The sequence below is a fragment of the Prunus mume genome, linkage group LG1 (genome assembly GCF_029339155.1).
Source record: "Prunus mume cultivar Tortuosa linkage group LG1, ASM2933915v1, whole genome shotgun sequence".
NCBI lineage: Eukaryota > Viridiplantae > Streptophyta > Magnoliopsida > Rosales > Rosaceae > Prunus > Prunus mume.
The window spans coordinates 16,545,907-16,571,046 of NC_142698.1; the positions used below are offsets into that span (position 1 = coordinate 16,545,907).

Below are 25,140 nucleotides of genomic sequence, written 5' to 3' on the forward strand. Positions count from 1 at the left end.
GACTAGAATTTTTTAATGAAAATTGAAGAATTTTATAATAAAAGCCCTTTTATTAGAAGTGCTTATGAACAAAAGTACTTTATAGAGAAGTTGTCCCAAACGAGTCTGTAATTTTAGGCTCAACTGTGATTGAAAGTTCGACCAAATTTAAGTGGTTGCTGTTGCAGACCCTGCAGTGGCAGTGCCCCAAATTGGTAAAAATTTGAGGTGATAATTTCATGGAAACTAAATGCTCTCATCAAGTTGATGAAAGAAAGGGGTTGGCACGTTTAATTTGTGGCAGGTTGATAATTAAATGAAGATATTAAATAAGGTAATTTCATGAACTTGTAGCGCTAGGGTTTTTGTCTTGTGATTGTGCCCAGTAACAATAAGGTTGAAGAACTCTCCGAGAGACATCAATGCACATCATAGTAATGGTCGTTCCCAAATCCGAACACGAATGAAAACGTCAAACACTTAAAGACGAGCCACACAGAAACTCCATTACTCCCAAACCAATCTGCCACTCAGAAGCCACAGCTAAGCCCACACCCTTAAATCTTTTTTGGACGAGAGCGTTATTCTAAACTATCCTAAAGTATAGTCTCCGAGAGGAGGTTCAAACTCGGATACAAGGGAAACGACACTACCTATTTGCATTCTCATTTGTTTGTTTGTTTCCATCGCTAGCCTAGCTTTGTTTCCCATTAAACCATAAAATAAACCAAACGCCAAGAAGAGTTTAAATTAAGTTTTCAAATTTATCCATCCATAAGCAGACGTTTAGCTAATCGCCACTCCCATTTTCCCAGCACGAGCAAAACCTCTCTTCTGCAATTTTTATTTTTATTTTCTTCTCGGTTATGAAAAAACCCAGATGCATCCAAAAGACATAGCTACGGCGGACTTATATTATTTAAATCAGAAAACAGAGAATAATAAAGGGTAGCTTAATTTAGCACTTGGGAGCTCGTGTTGGGTTGAGACTTGAGCGAGAGAGAGAGAGAGAGAGAGAGAGAAACAGACTGAGAGAGAAGAAGGAATCCCAAAGCTGCTGTCCCAATCTTTACACCGTTATCTGTTTGGGATATTGCAACCCCCCATCTTCTTCCTTTGCATTTCTGCTGAGCTGAGATCCCATTTCATTATTTCTTCTATGAAGACGAGCAAAAAATATCAAACACCTTCTTCTACTCTCTTTGTCCCAGTCATATTTAGTACCAGCTGCAGGTCCTCCAGGATCTCCATCAATCTTCTTCAACATGGCTGCTTGTGCTTTGCTCGGTGATCACAATGGAGAGCATATAAGCGGCAATGGCAGCAGCAACAACATCAGCCATGGCGGAGGAAGCCCATCTTGTCCGATGACAAGCACCACAAACTCCAACAGCCAAGGCAGCAGCGTAGAGCAGCAACCACCTCGCCAGCACCAAAACCAACAGCAGCAGCAGCGACAGTCGACAGAGGGATCGAAAATGGTGAGAAAGAGAATGGCTTGTGAGATTGAAGTTCAAAACTACCCAACAAGCAGAAACACAAGTGCTTCTGATTATATGAGGCTTTCCCGTCGGAGCAGCAGCATTATTAATAATAATCCAAATCCAAATGCGACCAAAGTGAATAATAATTCTATGGTTTATCCCAACTACTCCACTATGCTGTTACCAGTACCATCTTCCACAAATTTGACAACTTTGACGTCAGCTGGTGGGGCTTTATCACCTGCTTCTGCTTCTGCTTCTTCCGCTGCTGCTTCTGCTGCCAACTGGGGTCCTATCGACCCACTGTCACTTCATCACCATCATCAATCAGGAGCGCTTCCTCCTCATCAGCTTCAGCTTCAGCCCAAGACCCTCACCCCTGCCGTTTGTGGGTTTTCGGGTCTGCCTTTGTTCCCACCAGAAAAGACGACTCCTTCGAATCAAAGTACTGCAACTCCATCCTCCATATCCATATCCATGGAAGACAGCTCCTCCGCCACGGCGTGGATCGACGGCATCATCAAGGACCTCATCCACAGCTCCACCAACGTCTCCATCCCTCAGCTCATCCACAACGTCAGAGAGATCATCTTCCCTTGCAACCCCAACCTCGCTTCTCTCCTCGAGTACAGGCTCCGCTCCATATCCGAGCCGCCTCCACCTCCTCCTCCCATCCCGAACTTTAACCCCACCACAGTACCAGAGCTGAGGAGAAGAAGAGAAACCTTACAGCTTCAGCAGCAACAAAACCAACATCATCATCATCATCATCAAGGTCCTGGGGCTCTCAAGCTCAATCTTGACTCGGCTGCCCTACATGACGTCGCCATTTTCACGAACCCAACAACAGTTGAGACTGCTTCTGTTGCTACCCACGTGATGAACAGCAATGATTTGTACTTGCACTCATGGACAGGAGGTGGAGGAGGAGCTGGTCCTACCCCTATCACCTGTAGCCAAACAAACCCTCACCACCCAAACTCTCCTTTCAATCAGGCAATTCATCATACACAAGATAAGCAACTAGAAAACTCTTCATCCTCATCCCCTGCGGCCGAGTCCACAACACCCACTGCTGCACCCGCCACCACTACAGCCACAACAACCCCCACTCCACCGCCAACAACACCATCGGCGGCAGTGTCCCTAATCAGAGAGAGAAAAGAAGAGATGCGGCAGCAAAAGCGAGACGAAGAAGGCCTACATCTCCTCACCCTCCTCCTTCAATGCGCCGAGGCCGTCTCGGCGGACAACTTCGACGAAGCCACCAAAATCCTCCTTGAAATCTCCGAGCTCTCCACTCCGTTCGGCACCTCCGCCCAGCGCGTCGCCGCCTACTTCTCGGAAGCCATGTCGGCGCGCCTCGTCAGCTCCTGCCTCGGAATCTACGCCTCCCTCCCTCCCTCCTACGTCCCAATCAGCCACACCCAGAAAATGGTCTCCGCCTTCCAAGTCTTCAACGGCATCAGCCCCTTTGTCAAGTTCTCTCACTTCACCGCCAATCAGGCGATCCAGGAAGCGTTCGAGAGAGAGGACAGGGTGCACATAGTAGATCTCGACATCATGCAGGGCCTGCAATGGCCTGGGCTTTTCCACATCCTGGCTTCGAGGCCAGGTGGGCCCCCCTACGTGAGGCTTACCGGGCTCGGGACCTCCATGGAGGCGTTGGAGGCCACCGGGAAGCGTCTGTCTGACTTCGCTGATAAATTAGGGCTTCCGTTCGAGTTTTTTCCTGTGGCGGAGAAAGTGGGGAGTTTGGACCCGGAGAGGTTGAACATCAGCAAGAGAGAAGCTGTGGCGGTGCATTGGTTGCAGCATTCGCTTTACGATGTCACTGGTTCCGATTCCAATACGCTCTGGCTTTTGCAGAGGTAACGTCTTTCTCCATCTCTTGATCCATTTGATTCTTAAAATATGATGAAGAAAAAAAAAAAAATCAAACTGGGTTTCTTTTGCTTTGCACTTTTTGGTGTCTTTGATCGATGTTGCTAATCAAAGTATCAAACTTTATGAAGCTACCGCTGACCATGTATTAAACAAATAATGTTTTACTGCACCATGCCACTACGACCTATACTATCTATCTATCTATCTATCTATCTATCTATCTATCTATATGCAACCTATAAAAAGCTGCCCTCAATCCTTTTGCACGTATTGTTGGTCGTAACATTATGGGAAAGATGCAAAATTTAATTTTGACTTGATACTTCAATGTAGATGTTTTATTGTATACTAATTGGGTTTTGATTGTTGCATGTGTTTGGGGATGTTGATTCAGATTGGCACCAAAAGTAGTGACGGTGGTGGAACAAGACTTGAGCCACGCGGGCTCCTTCTTGGGGCGGTTTGTTGAGGCCATACACTACTACTCCGCCCTGTTCGACTCTCTCGGAGCGAGCTACGGCGAGGAGAGCGAGGAGAGGCATGTGGTGGAGCAGCAGCTGCTCTCGAGAGAGATCCGGAACGTTCTGGCGGTCGGAGGGCCGTCCAGGAGCGGAGAGGTGAAGTTCCACAACTGGAGAGAGAAGTTTCAGCAGAGTGGGTTCAGGGGGATATCTCTGGCTGGAAATGCAGCAACCCAAGCTACCTTGCTGCTTGGTATGTTTCCTTCTGATGGGTACACTTTGGTGGAGGACCATGGCACTCTCAAGCTTGGTTGGAAGGACCTTTGCTTGCTCACTGCTTCTGCCTGGAGGCCTCCCTTCCATGCAACCACCAACCCCAACCTTCACTATTGAGTGAGAGCTTTTGCTTTTATGGAGATGCATGTATAATGAAATGAGTGTTTGAAGGTGGTAGCTTAGGCGGTTCATGAGTTTGAATGTATTATCTTGTTAAATGCTTAATTACCATCATTATGCAGTTTAATTATTATTTTTATTTGAGATCTCTCGGTTTGGAGTTTTGGAAGAAATTTGGTTCTGGTATTTGGGCTTGATCCAGTCTATTTATGGGCTCCAAACCTGTATATGAAAAACCCTAGAAAACCCAACAGGAGACCCGGAAAGTAGCAGGCCGATGCATAACACAAGCCACATTTTCCTTAGGTGCAAAAGAGGCCTGAGGGCTGGAGAGAACGGGAATATGGTAACCAATTTGATCTAATTGTTAAGAGATAGGCAATTGACAAGCCAGATAATTGAATTGATTTGTTTAAAGAACAACAAAATTGATACAGGATATAAAAATAATTAGTCCATTGACATCACCTAAGACAAAGATAAATAAATAAAATACAATCTCAGAATAATGACTTCTCTGAAAGGCATAGAGACTACTTGCTCCCTCAGCCAACTGCCATTTATATCACGAATGGTAATTGAATCTGATCGGACAAACAAACAATAGCACCCTTCCTGTGTACAGAATTATTTGCACAGCTTTTCCACTAAGCAAAACATTTCTTCAAATCACTCCCTGGATTTGTCCATCAAATCACCTTTCGTTTCCCCAAAGATGGTAACTCAGAAACTTAGCAGCCTTCCAGGAGCTCCATCCTTCTGCTCTTTCCAAAAATAAAAACAAATTTTTTTCACGTCTTTTATTTACCAAAAAATTACAATTATGTGATTGTCAAACTCAGCGCGGCTATCACGTCCTCGCTTTGGAAGCTTGATAAAAAAAAAATTATCAGCACCCACAAAATAGACATCCATCTGTTAATGCTTCTGGATCCCCATATTTCGGAGAACCTCTTGCAGTACAACCAAGGACAACCAGCTCATCATGAATTCCAATTGCAGTCAGTCAAGAACTGATCCTCTCGGTTCACAAAATTCTTCCAGTAACCTTTATATTTTGGGATCCCTAACTCAAGCCAAGGTTTCATCTTTCCATTATAGTGCAACACTGCAGCATTCCTGATTGGATAGACATCTACATTATAGTCATGACCCAGTCCAGAAAGAGCCCAAGAACCATCCAGAGGATAAATCAAATCCTGAAAGGTAAGCAAGCTCGCATGCAGTGCAACAGCTTCGTTTTGCGCCTCTTGTGTGCTCACCTGCCCATGCAAACACGTCAGAAAATATGAACAACTAATGGACAGTGTTTTAACTAAATAAAAACTAAGACAAAAATGCAGACTTTCAAATGACAATAACATTTCACCAAATTTGATGTAAACAACGGGGTCAAGCAGTCAATCCTTCTGTAGTGACTCAAGTTAAATTTTTTCTCTATCTATTTTATAAAAATTTCAAATAATTAGCATCACCATGACCACATGTTAATCAAAGAATAATTGCACTGGTTAGATATTAGGTCAACTTACAATGTGACTCACCTCCTTCACAAACTTTTGGTAAGTTTCAGTGAGATCAAGCTCTCTCCACTTAACCAGGTCAATCACATTCAATCCAGACATCCAAGCACATGAATTTTTATTGAAACTGTTCTCCCCAAGATAGCTCTTCAACAGACTTAACTTCACCGAGCAGAACTGCACAGCGGCATTAACTTTCCCTTCCATGTTGAGGTTCCATAGTGCAGACAAGTCCTGCTGGACAACAACATCATCATCCAGAACCACAACTTTCTCCAAATTCTGGAATATCTCAGGGAGACGATAGTGTAAATGAGAAAAAGTAGATAAGTACTCCGTTCTACTTTGGGCATCAACGCTATGGGAAACACGGAACTCCACAGGCAGTGAAAATTGTAATTTCGAGTTGTTCAGATCAAGCTGCTCCATGTTTAACACCTCAATCGTGGCTTCCTTATATGTATTTCTAAAGAACCATAGTTTCATTGCGAAGTAATTCTCTTCATCTGTTAGGACATGAAAAACCAGTTTCCCACTTTCCTGAAACATTGCAAATTAGTTAATTAGTGTCATTGCGAGAACAAAAGGAAACTAGCAGCCAAATACGCATGAGAGAATGTCTATTACATACTTTTGCATGCATTACAGTTGAGTTTATCACAACTGACGATGCAAGTACATTAGTGGAGAATATGACATAGTGCTGCAATGCACGATCAATGTACTTGTCAGCCAGAGAGGCCTCTGTATCGTCAAAAGGAGATCTGAAATATTCCACAGTCAGTCTCATTGACAGGCAGTGGAGGCTCTTGGGCATAGTCTGGACTGCAAGTTGGTAGAGGAAAACACTTTGTCTCATGTGGAAGTTAGCTTCATCCTCAGTCAAATCATATATTTGTCTCAGTTTCTTGTCAACATTATTACAGTCCACATGGAACGATTTGGCTCTGGCTATTGCAGCTTGCATCCTCTTTAGCTTCTTCCCAATCCTGATGGAACAATTGGCATTGTGCTTAGTTTATTGGGAAAGCCAGACACATTGTCAATAGCCCATGTTAGAAGATATCCACGAAAACCAGCATAAGGACTCACTGGAGCAAAATTCAAAAGCCCAAACAGCGGCATGCCAGAAGTAAAAAATAAATTACGACAATTTATGCACTTTACAAGGTGGATGCGACAGCCAAACTCAGCCATTGGATCTTAAAAGTTCAATTGTAAGTACCATGGATGTGGGTAGTAAAAACCATTATCTTATTTTTGGTTATCATTGATGATGGAACAAAGGGAAATAATGAATAGTTTCCATGACTTACTGTGGTGGAAGATCAGCATCTGTGGTACTTTCACTAAGAACACGTTCCACCTCTTGAATATTTTGTCTCATTTCACGTGACAACTTGTCCTGTGATGGAAGTTTTGCAATACTAGGATAATATGCTCTCGCCACAAATAGGTGATCCTTCAATCTCTTGACCATAGAATCCTTCATGTCTTCTCTATGTTGTTCACGCCAAAGGCAGTAGCTCCCAAATTTCAACTCACATGATTTTCCACTTTGATCAACACCACCTTTCGCATAATCAATGATTTGAACTGAGGCACCAGCTTTAGGGTTCTGTCACAAAAACTCAAATTAAACAGAGCAGAAGACAATAGCTATAAAATGACTAGAATATGATGGCATGTCAATCAGATTCCAAAGGGAAAAAAACGACAGATTCATGTATACATTTTCAATGGGAAGTGATTGCAGATCAGCATGAGGGGGGACTGAAAATCCTGCAATTATTGAAAAAACAATTTTCAAGTTAATATCTATTACATTGCAACCAGAAAGGATAATGGCAAACCTTTGAAGGCATTGAGCTAACAGACCTTTTTCCTCCTCATTGTCGTGCATGGCACTTGGACTTTTGGTTTCATTTTCAGCTGGATGTGAAATATTCTTTAGTATATCCTGGCATAAAATAATAAAAGGTAGTAAAAACAATCAGGTCACCGATAACTTTAGATGCCTGCATCACATCACTCAAATTATTAACCATGTGATGCACATTATATACCAAAAGAAAATATTGCTGCAATCGTTCCTACGGGTCTTAAATGCCAAACACATCAAAGTCAAAAAAATTGATTCCCATGTCATGCATTAGTGAAAAGCTGCCTTAGAAAAAAACCGCCTGAACCTTGAAAGGTGGGTGCCCCATGATACAAATTCTCTTAATTATGCAACAACTGTGGAAGACGGGGAAAGCCAGTGAAACAAATAGAGCCATAAATGGAGAAACTTTGTCTTGAAGTTGAGTGAGGAAGGTAGAACTAAGTATGATAATTGATTAAATGTTAAAACTTCATAAATCAAAAGCAAATTTGTATGTTCCAAAACAATGAACGATCGCATTCTTAAGGTACACATGCTATAGTCAAAATACAGAGCCAAAATTTTCCCTATATATATTACAATTGATTGGAACCAACCAACTGCAGTTTAAAATGATTCATTCATTCTTTTCTTCTATTTCATCCAATTTACTTTTATCCAACTTACTCCACTTTCTCTGTAACCCTTATTCCACTTCCTTCCACCAATCACATATAGTGTGCCTCACTCATTTAGTACATAGTGTACTTTCCATATATACATATCCTCTAGCTCCCGGATTAAAAAGATCTAAAACACATGATATGGAAGAACTCTAGATGTTAGCATATATTGACAGGTACAGATAAAAATTCTAATAAGTAGTTCATTTTACGAATGAAATTGACAGGTAAAGAAGATGCAAGCAAAATTAGGTAATTTTCATATTTTGTTTACACCTTGATGTCCATTAGTCCTTTTCTGTTTCTATTGGGGCAAAGGATAGGAACATTATGTACACAACAGCTGGGGATTAAACCTTGAATCTACCTCCACCCTTGACCATGCCACTACACCCAATGCCTATTGGCCCATTAATCAAGTTATTGGATTTAGCCAATGCCAAAAAACAAGAAAAGTAAAATGAAATCCTGCCAATTTCATGAAACTTAATTTATTAAGATGAATTAAAGGGTGCATTACTCGGATATTTCGGAGCTTATTTTGTATTATAGTTGCATTTTCCATAGTTATTAGTATTTTCAGAGGACCATCCTACCACATAAAGTTCTTAGATGACCAGGGTGGAAGAAAGTTGACAAATGTCATAGGTGAAGGCACACAGCCAGCCTTAGCAGTAGAATAGATGCCGTTACTTCTTTCGGCCCCTTAGATTTTCAATTAAGACTTTCCAGCATTACTACTCTTATGTAGATAATACAAATTCCTAGCATAATTCCTCTTCATGAGGCACAAGGTCCACTTTTAAAAGAATTTTAGCACGAAATCACTGCCTTCATCAATAAATGTCACGCATTTCAGTCATCTGGAAGCTAAGTGATGAATCATCTACAGGCCTATTTCTCTATAACTAATTAAGCTACACAGTACTAATAAAATGAAAACGGCGGTATCAAATGAAGAAGGTAATAAAGTATTGACCATCCGAGCAGTATGCAACGAACCTTTGAAAGGGTTGGTGCAAATTGTTTCACAAGATCATCTACATGGTTTGAACGATCCCCCTGCAAGAAACCAAAGCATCACTAATTTATCTTCATCAATGTGTTTCTGTATGCGAATTTGTTTTAAAGAGGTGGGTAGTTAAATGGTACCTCTGAAAGATTAGAAGCATCTCTAATGATGATTTTTGTACCATATTCTCCAAGACCAATCTGACAGCCATTAAAACAAAAAAAACAAAACAAAACAAATCCGGAAATCAACAGATCAACACCAAGAATGTGGGAAACAGAAAACAGTGCTAAACTAACATAACCAGGTTCTAGTCCTTACTGAAGGCGAACTTTGTTGTTCTGAACCTGCATATTGTGAAGGAAAAAAAAAAAGAAAAAAAAAAGTCGAGATGTGAGAGAGATCCAAACTGCCATTGCAATGGTTAAATCGGATCTGAGACAAATACAGAAACAGATCTAAAAACAAAGAAATTTTAGAGTCATATAGTGAGTGAGTGTTAGGTACCGGGAGAGTGAAAGCCATTGTGAAGGCCGAGAAGGAAGAGAAGAGGAACGAGCATGGAAAGAAAAACCAGACCCAAAACTGCAATCACCAGGCCTCTCCATCTCCGCTTCCCCGAATAAACACCACCCCCACCCCCTCCCTTCATCTCTCTCTCTCTCTCCTCCTAATCCGATTTCATACCCACCAATCCCATCCTCTAATCCCACGATTAAGCAACAATTAGCAACAATTAACACCAATTAACAACAGCCCTTCTTCTTCGTCCTCTTCCTCTTGGGCTTCTTCTTGCTGTTGGGTTCTTAATGTTATCAAATGCGAAGCCTCACTCGCAGCCGCATCAACAAGTAAAGCGCTTTTCTTCTTCTGTGGCATGAATCATTCTAATGGCTTTATGGGTTGTTTATGAGCTCACAGCATCTCTGTCTCCCACTGCGATTCAATCAATCTCAAGCCTGGAGGATGGACAGTACGGCACAGATTGGATTTCTTTCTTTGATACAAACTCTGATTTTCTCTCTGCGAAAGTGGTGAAGAAGAGAAAGAGCTTACCGTACACTTAAACTTTTTTATCTTTCTTTTTTTGTTTGTTGGGGTTAAATCTTTACCTTCGGTTAATCCTTTGTGTTTGTTATAATTCTTTGGGGTCAGATCCAATTCTCACATCTGTGAGAATATCACTCGTGACTGGACTCTTCCTTTAAAAAGCAAAAAAAAAAAACCCAAATTAAGAATTATTTTTCTCGTGATGTGATCGTTGTAATATGCCTTTTTCGTTTTTATTTTATTATCTTTTAATATTTTTTCTTTTAGTTCTATTTATGTTTGGTAGTTAAATTCTTTTTTATGACTATGCTATCCACATCTCAGAATGCCACCAAAAACAGAAAATATAGCAGTTGCCCATTTTTAAAATTTTAAATTAATTTTTTGCTACTTTAAAATTTACCCAACCTAAGATATTGATCTAGTAGTAGTAGTAGTAGAGTTGGCTCTGTATTTGAATTCAATCAACTGGGGAAAGGCTACTTTTATTCAGAAAACTCGAAAGGATTGTCAATTCGGGAAAAGCAGTGAGTCCTAACACAACACAATTCGGAAGGTGATCATGGTACAAAACTCAAAGTAGTAAAATTTCGATGCCATCTTTCAGGTCATACTAAAACTTCCTTGCATCCAATCCGTAAAATAAAAATAAAAATAAAAATAAACTTTGTAGCATTCGAGTTTGAGGCCCCTAGGAACATTGTAACATAACACACTAAATTTCTATTTGGCAATTGAAATGAAAGACCACTATATATTCTTTTCCTGTATCTACTTACATATACGGATAGAGAAGAGAAGGTACAATTATAAAAGAAGAAATTAACTCTGCTGCAGGCCTTTGCTACTACATGGGTTCAATCTTCGCCGAAACTGCGTATCCACCACTGTAATCAAAGGCACCACTGCTGTCATTCACTTCCTTTTTCGGCAAGCCATCGTTGTACGGATGCTTAGGAGCACCTTTTAGATGCTGCAAATTCTGTGGCTGATGAAGATGCTGATGTTGAGTTTGTGTTCATGCCATCATTCTGCAGAATGGTTTCAATAGCCTTCACAAGCTCACTCATTGTGGGGCGGTCTGCAGCTGATTCTTCAACGCATTGCAGGGCCAGCTCCAGGAACCTCCCAAACCCAGTAAGAGTTCCAGAGTTTTGAATGCTTCGATCCATTAACTCCCTCAAACCATAGTGTTCTTCATCATTCTTGTCCATCATCAATTGTACCTCGCAGATGATGTATTTTCCCTTCTCAATAGGCTGCCTAGCCGTTATCAATTCAAGCATCACCACTCCAAAGCTGTATACATCACTCTTCTCAGTTAACTGATGAGTCGTGTAGTATTCAGGATCAAGATATCCCTGCAAGAACAAAACAGAAACTTAAGAGTAAAAACTCAAGAATGTGTCAATGGGATGAAATATGTTGAAATGCCAATAACGTAAACCTTACCGGTGTGCCTTTGACCTGACTTGAGACATGCCCTTTTCCACTGTCAGCTACCAGCTTGGACAAGCCGAAATCTGCAACCTTCGCGGTTAAATGTTCATCTAATAGAATGTTGGCGGACTTCACATCTCTGTGAATTATAGGAGGATTTGCAAGCTCATGTAGGTAAGCTAGTCCTCTTGCCGAGCCAAGAGTGATGCGGAGTCTCCTCTTCCAATCAAGATGAATACCAGATCTCCCTGCAATTCATATTTAAGCAAAGGTGAAGTTGGTCACTATGTCTATTGCAAACAAGTTATCTCTATGCAATATGAAATAGCTGAGAGTAAAATCTTTGAACTAACCTGACAAGCTTTCCCTGAGTGTTCCATTAGGCATAAACTCATAAACCAGCATCTGTTCTCCTTGTTCAAAACAAAATCCCAAAAGGCCAACAACATTTTTGTGATGAACTCGCGAGAGCAACTCGATTTCAGTCTTGAACTCAAGGCCACCCTGCATTGATCCTTGCTGAGCTCTTTTGATTGCCACCATTTGTCCATCAGAAAGCATGCCCCTGTAAACCTATGGACAACCAAAAAACATCCTTTAACTTGAAGCAGAATTTCATAGATGTTACTGAAATACTTGAATTAATATACCTTCCCGTATCCACCAGATCCTATCTCATTACTGTCAGAGAAATTATTTGTGCATTTCTTAAGCTCATCAAAAGAAAAACATCTTGCTCCCTTTAACTGTGGTGCACCACCACTATCTTTTCCGCTTGGTGCCCAAGAAGCTAGAAGATAGAGAAAAGGAGTGATATAAGCAAACCAACTTCTAATGTCAATGACAGAATTTCAATGTATCCAATCATAAACAACAAGAATAATTAATTACCAAAAGGTCGGCTTAATCCAATGGCTCTTTCTGCACGTTTCTTTTGCCTAATGGCACATATTCCCACTACCACGAGGCCCAGTACAAGAGCCACACAACTAACTGATATCCCAATAATAACATCAGTGCTCATAGAACTTTTATTCCCACCTAAAACAATTTTGAGTTTTTATTGTCAGTTTAATCAATCTTCTAATGCAGGGAAATGGCATACGAAGTAACGATGCGATTTAAATTACCTGGGAAAGTATAAGGATCTGAAATAAAATAATAGGGTCCAAAGCCCTCCGGTGGCTTGTGATTTTGGTGGTTCAAATCAAAACCAATCCTTATAATCTCTGACCTATTAAAATATGTTCCTGTAGGTGGAAAGAGTGCCAGCTGAATTTGAAGATAGTCATTAGTGTTGAAGAAAGGATTTTCAAGAGAAACTGAACCAGGAGTGAGGCCAAGTGTTTCCCATAGACCCGTTTCTAGTGAGTGAAACATAGTCACATTTGACAATTCCCTGAAAGAGGGTGCTCTGAAATACAATGTTCCTTCAAAAGGATATGCACATTGACAACTCTGAGGGCTGAGCTTCTGATTATCGGGGCATGTAATGCGTGCACAATTCGAGCTAGTAGTATACGTTTCTGTATCTTGTTGCGGAAGCTGACAGAATGAATTTGAGCTAGTTCCACTGGTGCAAACTGGGTTCCCTACAAGTCTGCAATATGTAAAAGTGACAACTAAGAATGGTGTTGAAAAACACACAACCATAGAAAATCAAGATCAAGGCACATGAACTGTCTCACATTAATGTATGTTTGTATTCATAAGTCAGATTTATTTTAGAAATCTGATTGTTCTGCAGATCAACAAGCTGCAGCTGTGGACTGATGCTATCACCCAATTTCAATGTATCGTTAAACGTATTGTTTTTCAGTTTCCTGTCAAGGGTTAGAAAAAAACATGAATGGCAAGTTTCCTAAAATTACAGTCAAAACTTGATGCTTTCTTCAGTATTCTCCTTAAACTTACACTTGCTGCAATGATGTGATGCTGAACATCTTCTCTGGCACAGTCCCTTCAAGTGCTCCAAATTCTAAAACGCTGTGTTCCGTAAAAGTAGAGAATTTCAACAAAAAATTACAACAAAGTTTTCAGGGTGTCCTTTTCCAAGACTCATTCATAGATACTAAGACATTTTTGTGTAACCTCCTAAGGACTTACATAGTGGTGATTGAGGGTAAGTTTGAGAACCAACGTGGAGCTTCTGATGGGTCAAATGAGTTGTTACTCAGGTCTCTGGAGTAAAATCATTAGGATTTATCAGTACAACAAAAGAACAACTTGCAGGAAACTTGAAATGACAGCTCCATGCCATCTTACTCACACATAATGGAGGGAAATCATTCCAGTTAAGTCAGGTAAAGGGCCTGTCAAATTGTTGTGGGCCAAATTTCTGGAAGAGAACAAAAACTCATGTAAAAGATGATTAAGAATAATTAAGATTAAGGTAACTGTAAACAGCACATTAGAATATCCTCTTAGAGACTTGGTACTCACAGTTCATTGACACTTGTTAGGTTGCTGATATTTGGGGGGACATTTCCTGTCAGAGCATTTCTATCAAGCCGACTGTTGCAAACAAGAAGGTTTTGAATCCAATTAGTATCAAGAAGCAGATACTTATATGTGAAAGAATAACAAAATCGAGCTGTTTTTGTACTCACAGAACCTCAAGAGTCGGAACGAGTGCTATGGTTGATGGAATCTCCCCAATAAATTGATTTCCATCAAACAAACTGCAGTTCAAGAATGACAAGCAGTTAGATAAATATAAGTATAGAACATAAACTGATAGATGGCATCTGGCTAAATTAAAAAATGATCGAAGGGATCAACTTACATGTGTATCAGTTTCATCTCAGAGCTGAAAAGTTTGGGTGGAATGGTACCTGAAAGCTGGTTCTTGTTGAAATGGCTGCATGTCCATATTATCAGTTTAATGTTTATGCAATAAGCAATGGCATAATCCCTATTAGAATTTCATTTTTTCACAATGGAGAGAGTTTGAGAAATGGAAAAATACTCACAAGTGTTCAGCCTTCAATAGTTTGTCTAAGCCTGAGGTAACGGGGGTTGAAATTGGTAGAGTTCCAGTCAACTGATTGTCTGCCAGGTCCAACCAGAAAAGTTTGGAGAGTTTACCCAAAGGAGGTATTTGACCAGTAAATTTATTCGTATTCAGAGCCCTGAAAAGAACAAAGGATTTATATAAAGTTGGGAAAGAAAAAACTTAAAATGGTTTGCACTAACAGTATGATTATCAATTCAATTCTTACAAGAAAGTTAGCTCTTCAAGATTGCCCAATTCCTCTGGAATATTGCCACTGAATCCGCAGCCAGCTAGGATCCTAAAAGATGAAAAGAGTCCTGTATACTTATCCAATATAAAAACTTATATTGCATATACAAAGTTCAAAAGGTGCAAATATGAAAATTGCTTGCTAATTTGTTCTTACAGGATATTTAACTTGCTCAGATCTCCTAATCGTGGAGACAGAGAACCCGTGAGGGCTTTGTTGAATGAAAGGTCCCTGCAATGTTAACGTTTCTACTTCGTTACAAAAAGGATGCCATGCTAATTAAAGATTGAGTGATAACAAAGTAATTGATACTGCAAAAGAAATGTGTTTTATGCATATGTTTACATACTGAATCTGTTGCATTGCATCTGGGTTCAATTCATAATGTGCTGCAAACATAATGCTGGTACAAAGAGGAGCAATTATACTCACAAGGATATTAATTCAGAGAGTCTCCCGATATCGCCTTCAATTTGTCCTTCCAAGTTCATTGCTGATAATCCCCTGCACATAAAAAAGTGCAAGGTTGAAAATTTGTGTAAAGTAAGTCACCAATGCCTATAACTGTTGGTTGGTGGAGGTTACATGTTTTCGGATGCCTATAAAAGGCTACTCTTCCTTCACATTTGAAACACACACAATACACCATCAGAATATCACACACATTCTAATTCTCTCCTTTTCTACTATTACATATATTCTCTACTTTATGTTATTATTATTTTGGGCAATGGTTATGTGACTTGAATACCTATATTGTCTATGAACGTGTTCATAACGGATCTTGAGTTTGTGTACAAAGGGTCGTATCTTGGAGTTTTGTAGACCGTCAGTACCTGCACGTAGGGAGGCTACAAAGGCTTTAGGACAACATCTTTGACGTGCTTCACCGTACCAAACTCACTTTCTTACTTATTATTTATTTTCCTTTTACTTACCTATTATTTTGTTTTCTTAAATTTCATTGTACCTTAAAACTTTTCAATTTGTTTATAAGTTATTTATAATATAAATGTTTTTGTATTTGGCTTTATGGAAAATGAAAACTATTATTTTTTTCATAACAATCTAAAGCCTTTGTAAGTTGAAGTTGTTTTCTTCCCGTATTGCTAGCTTTAATATCTTTTAACTCTTTGACTGAAGCTTTTGCATTTGTATTGGATTTTCAACATGAAAATTACGATTTATTTTGGGTAGATGCAGTTTGAAGCTTTCATGTTGTCTATATAATTTCAACTGCTTTAAATATTGTTGGTACATTTATATGTTTATAATTTGGTGTGTCCGTTTTCTACAGCACAATTGTTTTTAAAATACATTTCAGAATCTTAATAATGTTAATAGCATTCAAAAGCTAATTAATGACCATTGAAATAATGAAAAAAATAATAATATTGAAGTGAGCTATGTTTTTCTAAGTTACTGTTTGTTTTAAATAGCTTGTATTGTTTCATTACCGATTACTTAATTATTACTCATTAATCAATTTACGGTGAAACATCCAATGTTGAACGGTTGAAGTGTTTAAAAACCGAAACGTTGAAGTTTTTCAAAATCTTGGTCTGATTTTTTTTTTAATTGAAATTTCAAAGCAAGTATATATATTTGATTTTATTGTGTTGGGCCTTCATTCGTTTTGGTTGCCATCAATCTTCCTTTATATAATGATCCTTTATAATCGTTTTTTTAATATCGTTTTATTATTTTGGTTGCCGTTAATTTCCTTTTATGACTTCATTTCAATTGGTCTTTCAATTTTTAATTGCTGAAGGTTTTATTACAAAGTCTTTTTTGCTAAATATTTATACAATTTGTTTTAATGTCTTGGATTCATTTTAAAGTTGTCAACGGCTTTATATTTCAATTGTGCAATCCTTCATATTAGTTACTTGAGTTAATCATGATAAAAATATATTTAGTGAACTAATGTTCTTTTGATTGTGAAGTCTTGACAACTGCCACATTGAGTTAATTGCCATGAAGTGTATATTGTGAAATCTTCCTGAGAAAACTAAAATAAAATAATAAATTATATCACTGTAAATGGCATTAAATTTTGAGTTTTGGTATAAGGCTTTCAAACCTTTATTTTTATTTTTATATAAGGTATTTGTTTTCATTCAATTTTGTGAGGCTTTCTGTGGTTTTACTATTATATTTACAGTAACTATCAATATGATTGTGAGTTAGCATATCTTATGAATTTAAAAATAAATTCATATATTTTGAGAGTACACTTAAATTGTGGGGGTTGATTTTTTTATTATTATTAACTATGGGAGTATTTGTTGGAATTTTTGTGGGTATTTCAAAATACAAAATTAATTTTAATACTTATTTTAAGTTGATTTAATTTTCCAGATTTTGAGTGGTTTGATTACCTCTTTAAAATTGAAGTTATGTTGTACATTTATTATATAAGTTTTGATATCTCTTTTATTGGAATATATCTTATTTTGTTTTAGTTAGCCCTCAAATGTTTACTTTATTTTCTTTTAATAATAATAATTATGTTTATTTTAAAACATGTGGACCAATTTGTGGAAGTTGAATTTTCCTAAATGGGAACTTTAGTACTGTAATTTCATTTGTTACTAACATTAAGCAATTTTTGCTTTATACTGAAAAATATTAGATTCATTTATGTAGGCTTTCTTTCTCTCTTTCCCATAATTTTTTGTGTGTTTTTAATTTCTTTATGCTCTCATGGGAAAGATTCATTATATTCATTTAGTGACATAATAATTTTTATATTTTATTGGCAAACATACTGTGTCTGTATGAAATTTATTTCATTATGAAAGTTTATTATGAGACTAATTTATCTTCAATTTGATATGAAAATATTTGCAATTAATGATGATTTTGGCATAAAATTTTGGTAGAGACTTCTTATTGTCTTATAGGTTCATATTGAGAATTGACAAGATACAATTTCAACTTGGATATGTGATCATGATTTCAGTCATTTGGAGTGCACAAAAGGGAGTAAGGGTATCTTGAAATACTCAGTGTTTATAGTTAAATTTATTTAATGAATTAATTGTTATATTGTTTTTTAAGTGGTATTATACTGAGGTGAAATCCACTAATTATTTGTGTGCAAGATTGTGTAGGAAATATTTTAATAACATGCATATTTAAAGCGTGCTAAAATGGAGAACAAAGACATGACCTACATTATATATGCCTTGTGAAGGCTAGTTTTGATATGCATGCCTTGTGGAGGAGGCTATTAATGCAAAATGTTGAGGGGGATGTGCTTAAGCGCATAAGGGAGTCACCTAGGGAGGTAACCCAACTTATGTGATTGGAGATCCCATGAAAGAAGTTCAATGTGGTAGAAACAATCCATATTGTGTGACTCATATAGCACTCATAAAACTATGGAGATATCCTTGAGATATTCTTCTGCTCATCCCTAAGGCAAAAGTGATATTTTATGTGACATTAGGAAGAGATTTATCCCTAAATGAGTTTCGAGGTGGGCAAACTCCCGCAGGGTGCAAGTCACATGTACTTTTGGAGAACTCTATCACATCCCGGATCGGCTTTGCCGTAGTACGATATTGTCCGCTTTGGGCCCCCTCTCTGCCCTCACGGTTTTGTTTCTAGGAACTCACTAGCAACTTCCCAATGGATCACCCATCCTGGGATTGCTTTAGTCCAAACTCGTTTAACTTCGGAGTTCCCTCGACTCCGAAGCCAGTGAGCTCCCAAAAGGTCTCGTGCTAGATGGAGGCGGGCATGTACATATAAGATACATCACCCTCTCTCCATTGGTAGATGTGAGATGTTACAATCCACCCCCCTTAGGAGCCCGACGTCCTCGTCAGCACACTCGCACCACACGATAGAGTGACTCGATACTAAATTGTCACATCCCGGGATCGGCTATACCGTAGCACGATATTGTCCACTTTGGGCCCCTCTCTACCCCCATGGTTTTGTTTCTGGGAACTCACGAGCAACTTTCAGTGGGTCACCCATCCTAAGATTGCTCTAGTCCAAACTCGCTTAACTTCGAAGTTCCCTCTACTCTGAAGCTAGTGAGTTTCCAAAAGGCCTCGTGCTAGATGGAGGCGGGTATGTACATATAAGGCACATCACCCCCTCTCCGTTGGTCGATGTGAGATGTTACAAACTCACCTAAGTGAGAGACGTCGTGAGGTCGTGACTGCGAGAATTGTGCTATTCTCTAGTAACTCTAATGAGAATCAAGATTAGCGCATGACCATAAATAGCGCTACCCTGCATCCAAGTCTCAACTAATACTATGTGTGGGATATGTTGAAGTTTGGTCAAAGGTGCCGAGTTCAATACTTTGTACACTTAGGTTCCTTAAATGGAGACTATCATCACTAAGTGAAGGTTCAAGCCCGGAAGGCACCTACACCTATTACATAGTATTATATTGCCCACATACATTTATATTTTTCACTGTTTTTTCGTCATAGTAAAATTTTGAAAACCTTGTGGGGGATTGTTGGAATTTTAAAAGGTTTTAAAAATTTAACCATTTTTATTTTGGCTGTTTTATTTTATTTATTGCAAGAGTTATAAATATTAAATATTCAGGTTTTATTTCTGGTTGGTGAATGCCTTAATTTTTTAGTTGGTGAACTTTTATGGTTGGTGAAGGTTACATGTTTTTGGATGCCTATAAAAGGCCACTCCTCCTTCACATTTGAAACACACACAATACACCATCAGAATATTACATACACATTCTAATTCTCTCATTTTCTACTTTTACATATATTCTCTACTTTATATTATTATTATTTTGGGTAATGGTTATTTGACTTGGATACCTATATCCGTCTATGAACGTGCTCATAGCGGATCTTGAGTTTGTGTACAAGGGGTCGTATCTTAGAGTCTTGCAAACCGTCAGTACCTGCACGTAGGAAGGCTACAAAGGCTTTAGGATAGCGTCTTTGACGTGCTTCACCGTACCAAACTCACTTTCTTACTTATTATTTATTTTCCTTTTATTTATCTATTATTTTGTTTTCTTAAATTTCATTGTACCTTAAAACTTTTCAATTTGTTTATAAGTTATTTATAATATAAATGTTTTTGTATTTGGCTTTACAGAAAAGAAAAACTATTATTTTTTTATAACAACCACAAGGATCGCATGAAAATTCAAAGATGAACAATGCTCACAATGCGGTCACCCTCGATTTGCTGCAGGTGACTCCTTCCCACTTCTTTCCACAGGGATCATTTGACTCGTCGTTCCAGCTGAATGGAAGATTCTTCCATGCCCTCTTCAAGGATATGAAAACAGCAGCTGGACCAACAGACTTACAAATCAATCTACTACCTTAACACAAAGTTTGTACGCACATAACATATGTGCAGGATGTTCAACTTACAATCAAAATTTAGCCAAAACATTAAGAAAAGCTTGCATTAAACACAATCTAAGGACTAATTACCAAGTTTGCATGCAAAAACATGAGAAACAGGAGGATCAACATGATATTGCAAAGTCTTTCCTAAGTCAACGCATATCTAGGCCAAAGCTCAAACTACCAAAACCCTAATTTCCCATTAACTAGGAAATATCAATAAATGGACAAATAAACATTGATATTTGAGACCATACCATCACCGGAGTTTGTTTCAGAAAAATCACATGAATCCCAGCAGAGCAGAAAGCCAGAAAGAGCAGCAACCGCATGGTTGCCATGGTGGTGAAGGAGCAAGCAAATCAAGAAAACTGGTGTCTCTGTGAGGCTGATCAGCTAGTAAGCAGAGGTAAAAAAAAGCACATTTCTATTTACCCCAGATGGTCAAAAAAGCAATTTGCAAGGACTTCCCTCCACGCCGACACACCCTTCAATTCAATTCCTTCCACTCTACCAACTACACTACTCGAAGATTTTTATTTAATGAGTCCTTGACAGCATGCATGCATGTACGTACATGGGCATGTACATGTTCCGACCAATTCAGAGCAAGTTTTGCTTTGAAAGTTTTGCGGATGTACAAACATAGTTAAGCAGAAACAACTCTCTCATGAGCAAAGCTAGCATCTTTCGAATGGGAACAAAGCTACACAATTCTGAATATACGCCTGAAGTCTCCACTTTTTTATCAAATTTTAATTAATTAATTAAGTTCCAACTTGCATTGATATCATTCAACTAAGTCATTCAATGGGTACAGTTGGCTTTAGGCTAAAATGGGTCCCAGAAGCTGACATGAAAATCAAGGCTCTCGGGCGTGGCCAGGACCTATTCATGGTTTTATCCACTTTCATGTTGAATGGATGAAAAGGTTTTCATTTTCGTAAGAAACGGATAAAGACAAGATGATCGTTTTCACACTAGGTGGTGGCGGTTGAGGCCATTTTTATGGTGCTAGGGTCTTTTCCTTTGTTTTACTTGGTATTCAAGCATTTAATTTAAGATGAGATCCACATGATGATCGTTTTCACAAAACAAAAATCTAATTCAAACAGTCAATTTCTATGGTGCGACTATTTCTAAAAACAACCAAGTTTATTCTACAAAAGATAAGTTGATAGCTCATGCCACCCCTACGAGCTGAGCCCATCAAAAGACAGGCATGGCCACCACAGACCAAGTCACCTGCATACTGACCAGTCGGAGTACGACATAAAAGAGATTGGATCAGTGATCGGGTGTGTTTAGGCTTACACCAGGATGTTCTATTCAACCAGAGACACGTGGATGACCAAGCAAACTCTGCCCTTGTGATAAATAGACCTGACAAGCAAGGAGGGTCAGTTAAATGTGCATCCCATCCTCAACCAGGTGTCGCCTTACCCTTTCATCTCCAAGTGGACATGCGGGTGATGGAGATGGATCATTTAATATACCTCTCATCCATGCCCGCATGTCACTTCATTGCCTGACTCTTGTCAAGTAGTATGGTGGTCTAAAATAGAACATTACATGTAACTCAGAGTTGGGAAAAGATCTCTTCCAAAAATATCTTGACCTCACTTCCTCCCTCCTATAAATACCCCTCACCAATCTTTAGACAAATAAATATTCTCACTGTGAAAACCCTATATCCATTTTCTCTCGAGTTTAAGTTGGTTTCTGACTTTACCCTCCTCAGTCCACCCTTATTATGAGATTGTTCCAAGTATGCAGATCTTCTTTAGGAGATTACTCATCTATGTGGGAAAACACGAGCTTAGATTCCAGCCTAAGGCCCAAGTCTCCTATACGAGAAGGATACGTGCACTACTAAATTTTACAATTTGTGCAACGAAGAGAATTTTGTCGCGTAAAGTATACTTTAGTCGCACAAATTTCAACGCGACGAAACTTCGTCGCATAGAATCCGTCTCGCAAAGATTGTGAAGAAAGACTTTGCGCGACAAAGTTTTTTCATTGGTCGCGCAAGTTTTGCGTGATGAAAAATATTGATCGCACAAGTTTTGCGCGACGAAAAGTATTGGTCGTGCAAAGTTTTACGCGACGAAAAATATTGGTCGCGCAAAGTCTAAAAAATTAAAAATAAAATAAAATTCCGCTTCCCATTTTTGGTACCCGCCCAAATTTTTAGAGTTTTGCGCGACGAAATATTTTTTGTGTTTTAAAGTTTTTTAATTAAAATAAACTAATTTAATAGTTTGCGCGACGAAATATTTTGTCGTGCAAGGTTTTTGACTTTTGTTTTATTATTTCTTTAATATTAATTTAATTATATTAATTTTTTCAAAATTTTACTTTTTAAATTTAATTTAATTGTATGATTTACTTTAATTTAAATTGACATATTCAAAATAAAATGACATATGAAAAATAGTGATCAAATTATCCAATAAATATATATATATAATATTCAAAATGTACACATTAATTAACAAAGTACAATAATAAAATCCTAATACAAGCCTATTGTGGTGGTAGTGGCGGATGATATGTTTTGATAGCATCCTAATCCTCAACTTTGGCCGTCAAAGTCTCAACAATTCCCTACAAAAAAACAAATATGGTCAAATAACAAAAAAAAAAAAAAAAAAAAAGAAGGCATAATCTCCCCTAAAATTGTTATACCACAAATCTAGCCCAAACTCCAATCCTCACCCTATACTCAAACCCAAACCCCACACAAACTCAAAACTAACTCCAAAAACACATATGAATGAAATTTTTTTAAAATTTGGAGAGAATATACCTTTTGGCAAGATTGAGAGTGAGTGTGAATGAGAGGGAGAAGTGAGTGTGAGAGAATTAGAGAAGATAGTGAGAGAGAGATGAGAGAGTGAGTGAGAGTGAGAGGTAGTGAAGAGAGAGATCAGAGGGTGAGTGAGAGATAGTGAAGGGAGAGATGAGAGATTAAGTGAGAGGAGTGAGTGTGAGAAAAAGGGTGGGATTTGGGGGGAGGGAAAGAGAGAGGAGAGGTAAGAGTAGAGAAAGACATTGAGAAAATGGTGGAGGAGTTATTTTGATTTTAAAAACCGTATCACTTTGCACGACGAAAAATATTAGTCGCAAAGTTTTTGTGACGGAAAATTTTGGTCGCAAAGTCTTAAAAAATAAAAATAAATAAAAATTCCTCGTCCCATTTTTGGTACCGACTAAATTTATAAATTTTTTGCGACGAAAAATATTGGAGTATTAGTTGCACAAAGTTTTGGGTGACGGAAAATATTGGTCGCACAAAGTCTAAAAATAAATAAATAAATAAATAAATAAAAATTCCCACATCCCATTTTTGGTACCCATCCAAATTTTTAAAGTTTTGTGACGAAAAATATTAGATTATTGGTAGCGCAAAGTCTAAAAAATTATTTAAAAAATAAAATCCCACGTCCCATTTTTGGTACCTAAAATTTTTAGAGTTTTTGCAACGAATTCATAAACTTTTGGGAGACGAAAAATTGGTTCGTAGTGCAATATTTATAAAAATAATTGCTATGAATAATATAAAATAAAATAATTTTATTTTACAATTTAAAATATAAATAAGGTTCAAGCTACTTAATAAATATATATACTATTCAATTTCTTAAGTGTTATATGTACAAAATAAATAAATTTGAAGCTAGTTAATAAATAAATAAGTATATACATATACACACACCATTTAATGATCCAACCGTCAAACTTGTTTGTATATACTTCAAGATTGTATGGGCCAAAAATCGGAAAAAATAAACATTCAGAGATCAAGTAACGGGAAAAAACTTTTCAACGGTTATAAATGAAAAATCACGATTTAACGGTTATTTTAATTCCGATTTTGATGAATTTTTTACAGCTACACTCCTTGACCCTATATGAATACAATAATTGAATTTGATCTTCAATTTAAAATATTTTTTAGTGTACCACAAAATCTTATGTTATATTTAACGAAAGTATAAATATATTCTTAATTGTTAGTGAATATATTGTTTTGATGGCATACGCATTCTACGAAGCTAGTTTCAACGATCCAACCGTCAAACTTGTTTGTTTATACTTCGAGATCATATACATCAAAAATCGAAAAAAAAAACATTCAGAGATCAAGTAACAGAACAAAACTTTTCTACAGTTATAAATGAAAAATCACGATTTAACGGTTATTTTAACTTCGATTTTGATGATTTTTTACAGCTATACTCCTTGACCTTATATGAATACAATGACTGAATTTGATCTTCAATTTAAAATATTTTACATTAGTGGATACCACAAAATCTTATGTTATATTTAACGAAAGTATAAATAAACTCTTAATTGTTAGTGAATATATTGTTTTGATGGCATACGAATTCAAAAAAACTAGTTTCCACAATCCAACCGTCAAAACTTTTTTTTTTTATACTTCGAGATCATATATGCCAAAAATCGGAAAAAATAAACATTCATAGATCAAGTAATGAGACAAAACTTTTCGACGGTTATAAATGAAAAATCACGATTAACGGTTATTTTAACTCCGATTTTGATAATTTTTTTTACAGCTATACTCCTTGACCTTATATGAATACAATGAACTAATTCGATCATCAATTTAAAATATGTAATTTCTAACAAAAACCCAATCCGAACTACAATAATATATTTTTCTACCAAAAATCCGATCCGAACTAAAATAATAAATTTAAAGCTACTTAATAAATATATATACCGT

General features: G+C 37.6%; 3 protein-coding genes across 5 annotated transcripts; 1 reads left to right on the forward strand and 2 right to left on the reverse strand.

Moving 5' to 3' along the window:
- Window positions 1–488: 488 nt before the first annotated feature.
- On the forward strand, window positions 489–4,351 carry SCR (GRAS family transcription factor). The gene is made up of 2 exons (XM_008245971.2): window positions 489–3,334; window positions 3,745–4,351. Exons 1-2 carry the CDS (start codon window positions 1,245–1,247, stop codon window positions 4,202–4,204), a joined length of 2,550 nt encoding a protein of 849 aa, XP_008244193.1. The 5' UTR covers window positions 489–1,244; the 3' UTR covers window positions 4,205–4,351.
- A 238-nt stretch (window positions 4,352–4,589) lies between these two features.
- Window positions 4,590–10,399, reverse strand: GAUT7 (galacturonosyltransferase 7). 3 transcript variants are annotated; one of them, XM_008245963.3, is made up of 10 exons: window positions 9,797–10,399; window positions 9,611–9,636; window positions 9,430–9,489; window positions 9,280–9,339; window positions 7,609–7,690; window positions 7,463–7,512; window positions 7,047–7,348; window positions 6,362–6,719; window positions 5,752–6,270; window positions 4,590–5,469 (listed from the first exon to the last, which is right to left on the reverse strand). In XM_008245963.3, exons 1-10 carry the CDS (start codon window positions 9,939–9,941, stop codon window positions 5,191–5,193), a joined length of 1,881 nt encoding a protein of 626 aa, XP_008244185.2. In that variant the 5' UTR covers window positions 9,942–10,399; the 3' UTR covers window positions 4,590–5,190. The 3 variants fall into 3 exon arrangements, with proteins under 3 accessions (XP_008244185.2, XP_008244177.2, XP_088899395.1); XM_008245955.3 differs by having other exon boundaries at window positions 5,740–6,270; XM_089043269.1 differs by having other exon boundaries at window positions 7,463–7,690.
- A 457-nt stretch (window positions 10,400–10,856) lies between these two features.
- Window positions 10,857–21,098, reverse strand: LOC103344212 (leucine-rich repeat receptor protein kinase HPCA1-like). Its single transcript, XM_089043284.1, is given in 21 exon segments — window positions 10,857–11,306; window positions 11,308–11,700; window positions 11,792–12,027; window positions 12,133–12,352; window positions 12,430–12,569; window positions 12,671–12,820; window positions 12,910–13,379; window positions 13,468–13,602; window positions 13,694–13,765; window positions 13,886–13,960; window positions 14,049–14,117; window positions 14,222–14,293; window positions 14,389–14,460; window positions 14,565–14,639; window positions 14,752–14,910; window positions 15,001–15,072; window positions 15,181–15,255; window positions 15,457–15,528; window positions 20,197–20,323; window positions 20,642–20,665; window positions 20,668–21,098. Coding segments are annotated over 21 exon segments (2,886 nt in total). The 5' UTR covers window positions 20,726–21,098; the 3' UTR covers window positions 10,857–11,186.
- Between the last annotated feature and the right edge of the window lie 4,042 nt (window positions 21,099–25,140).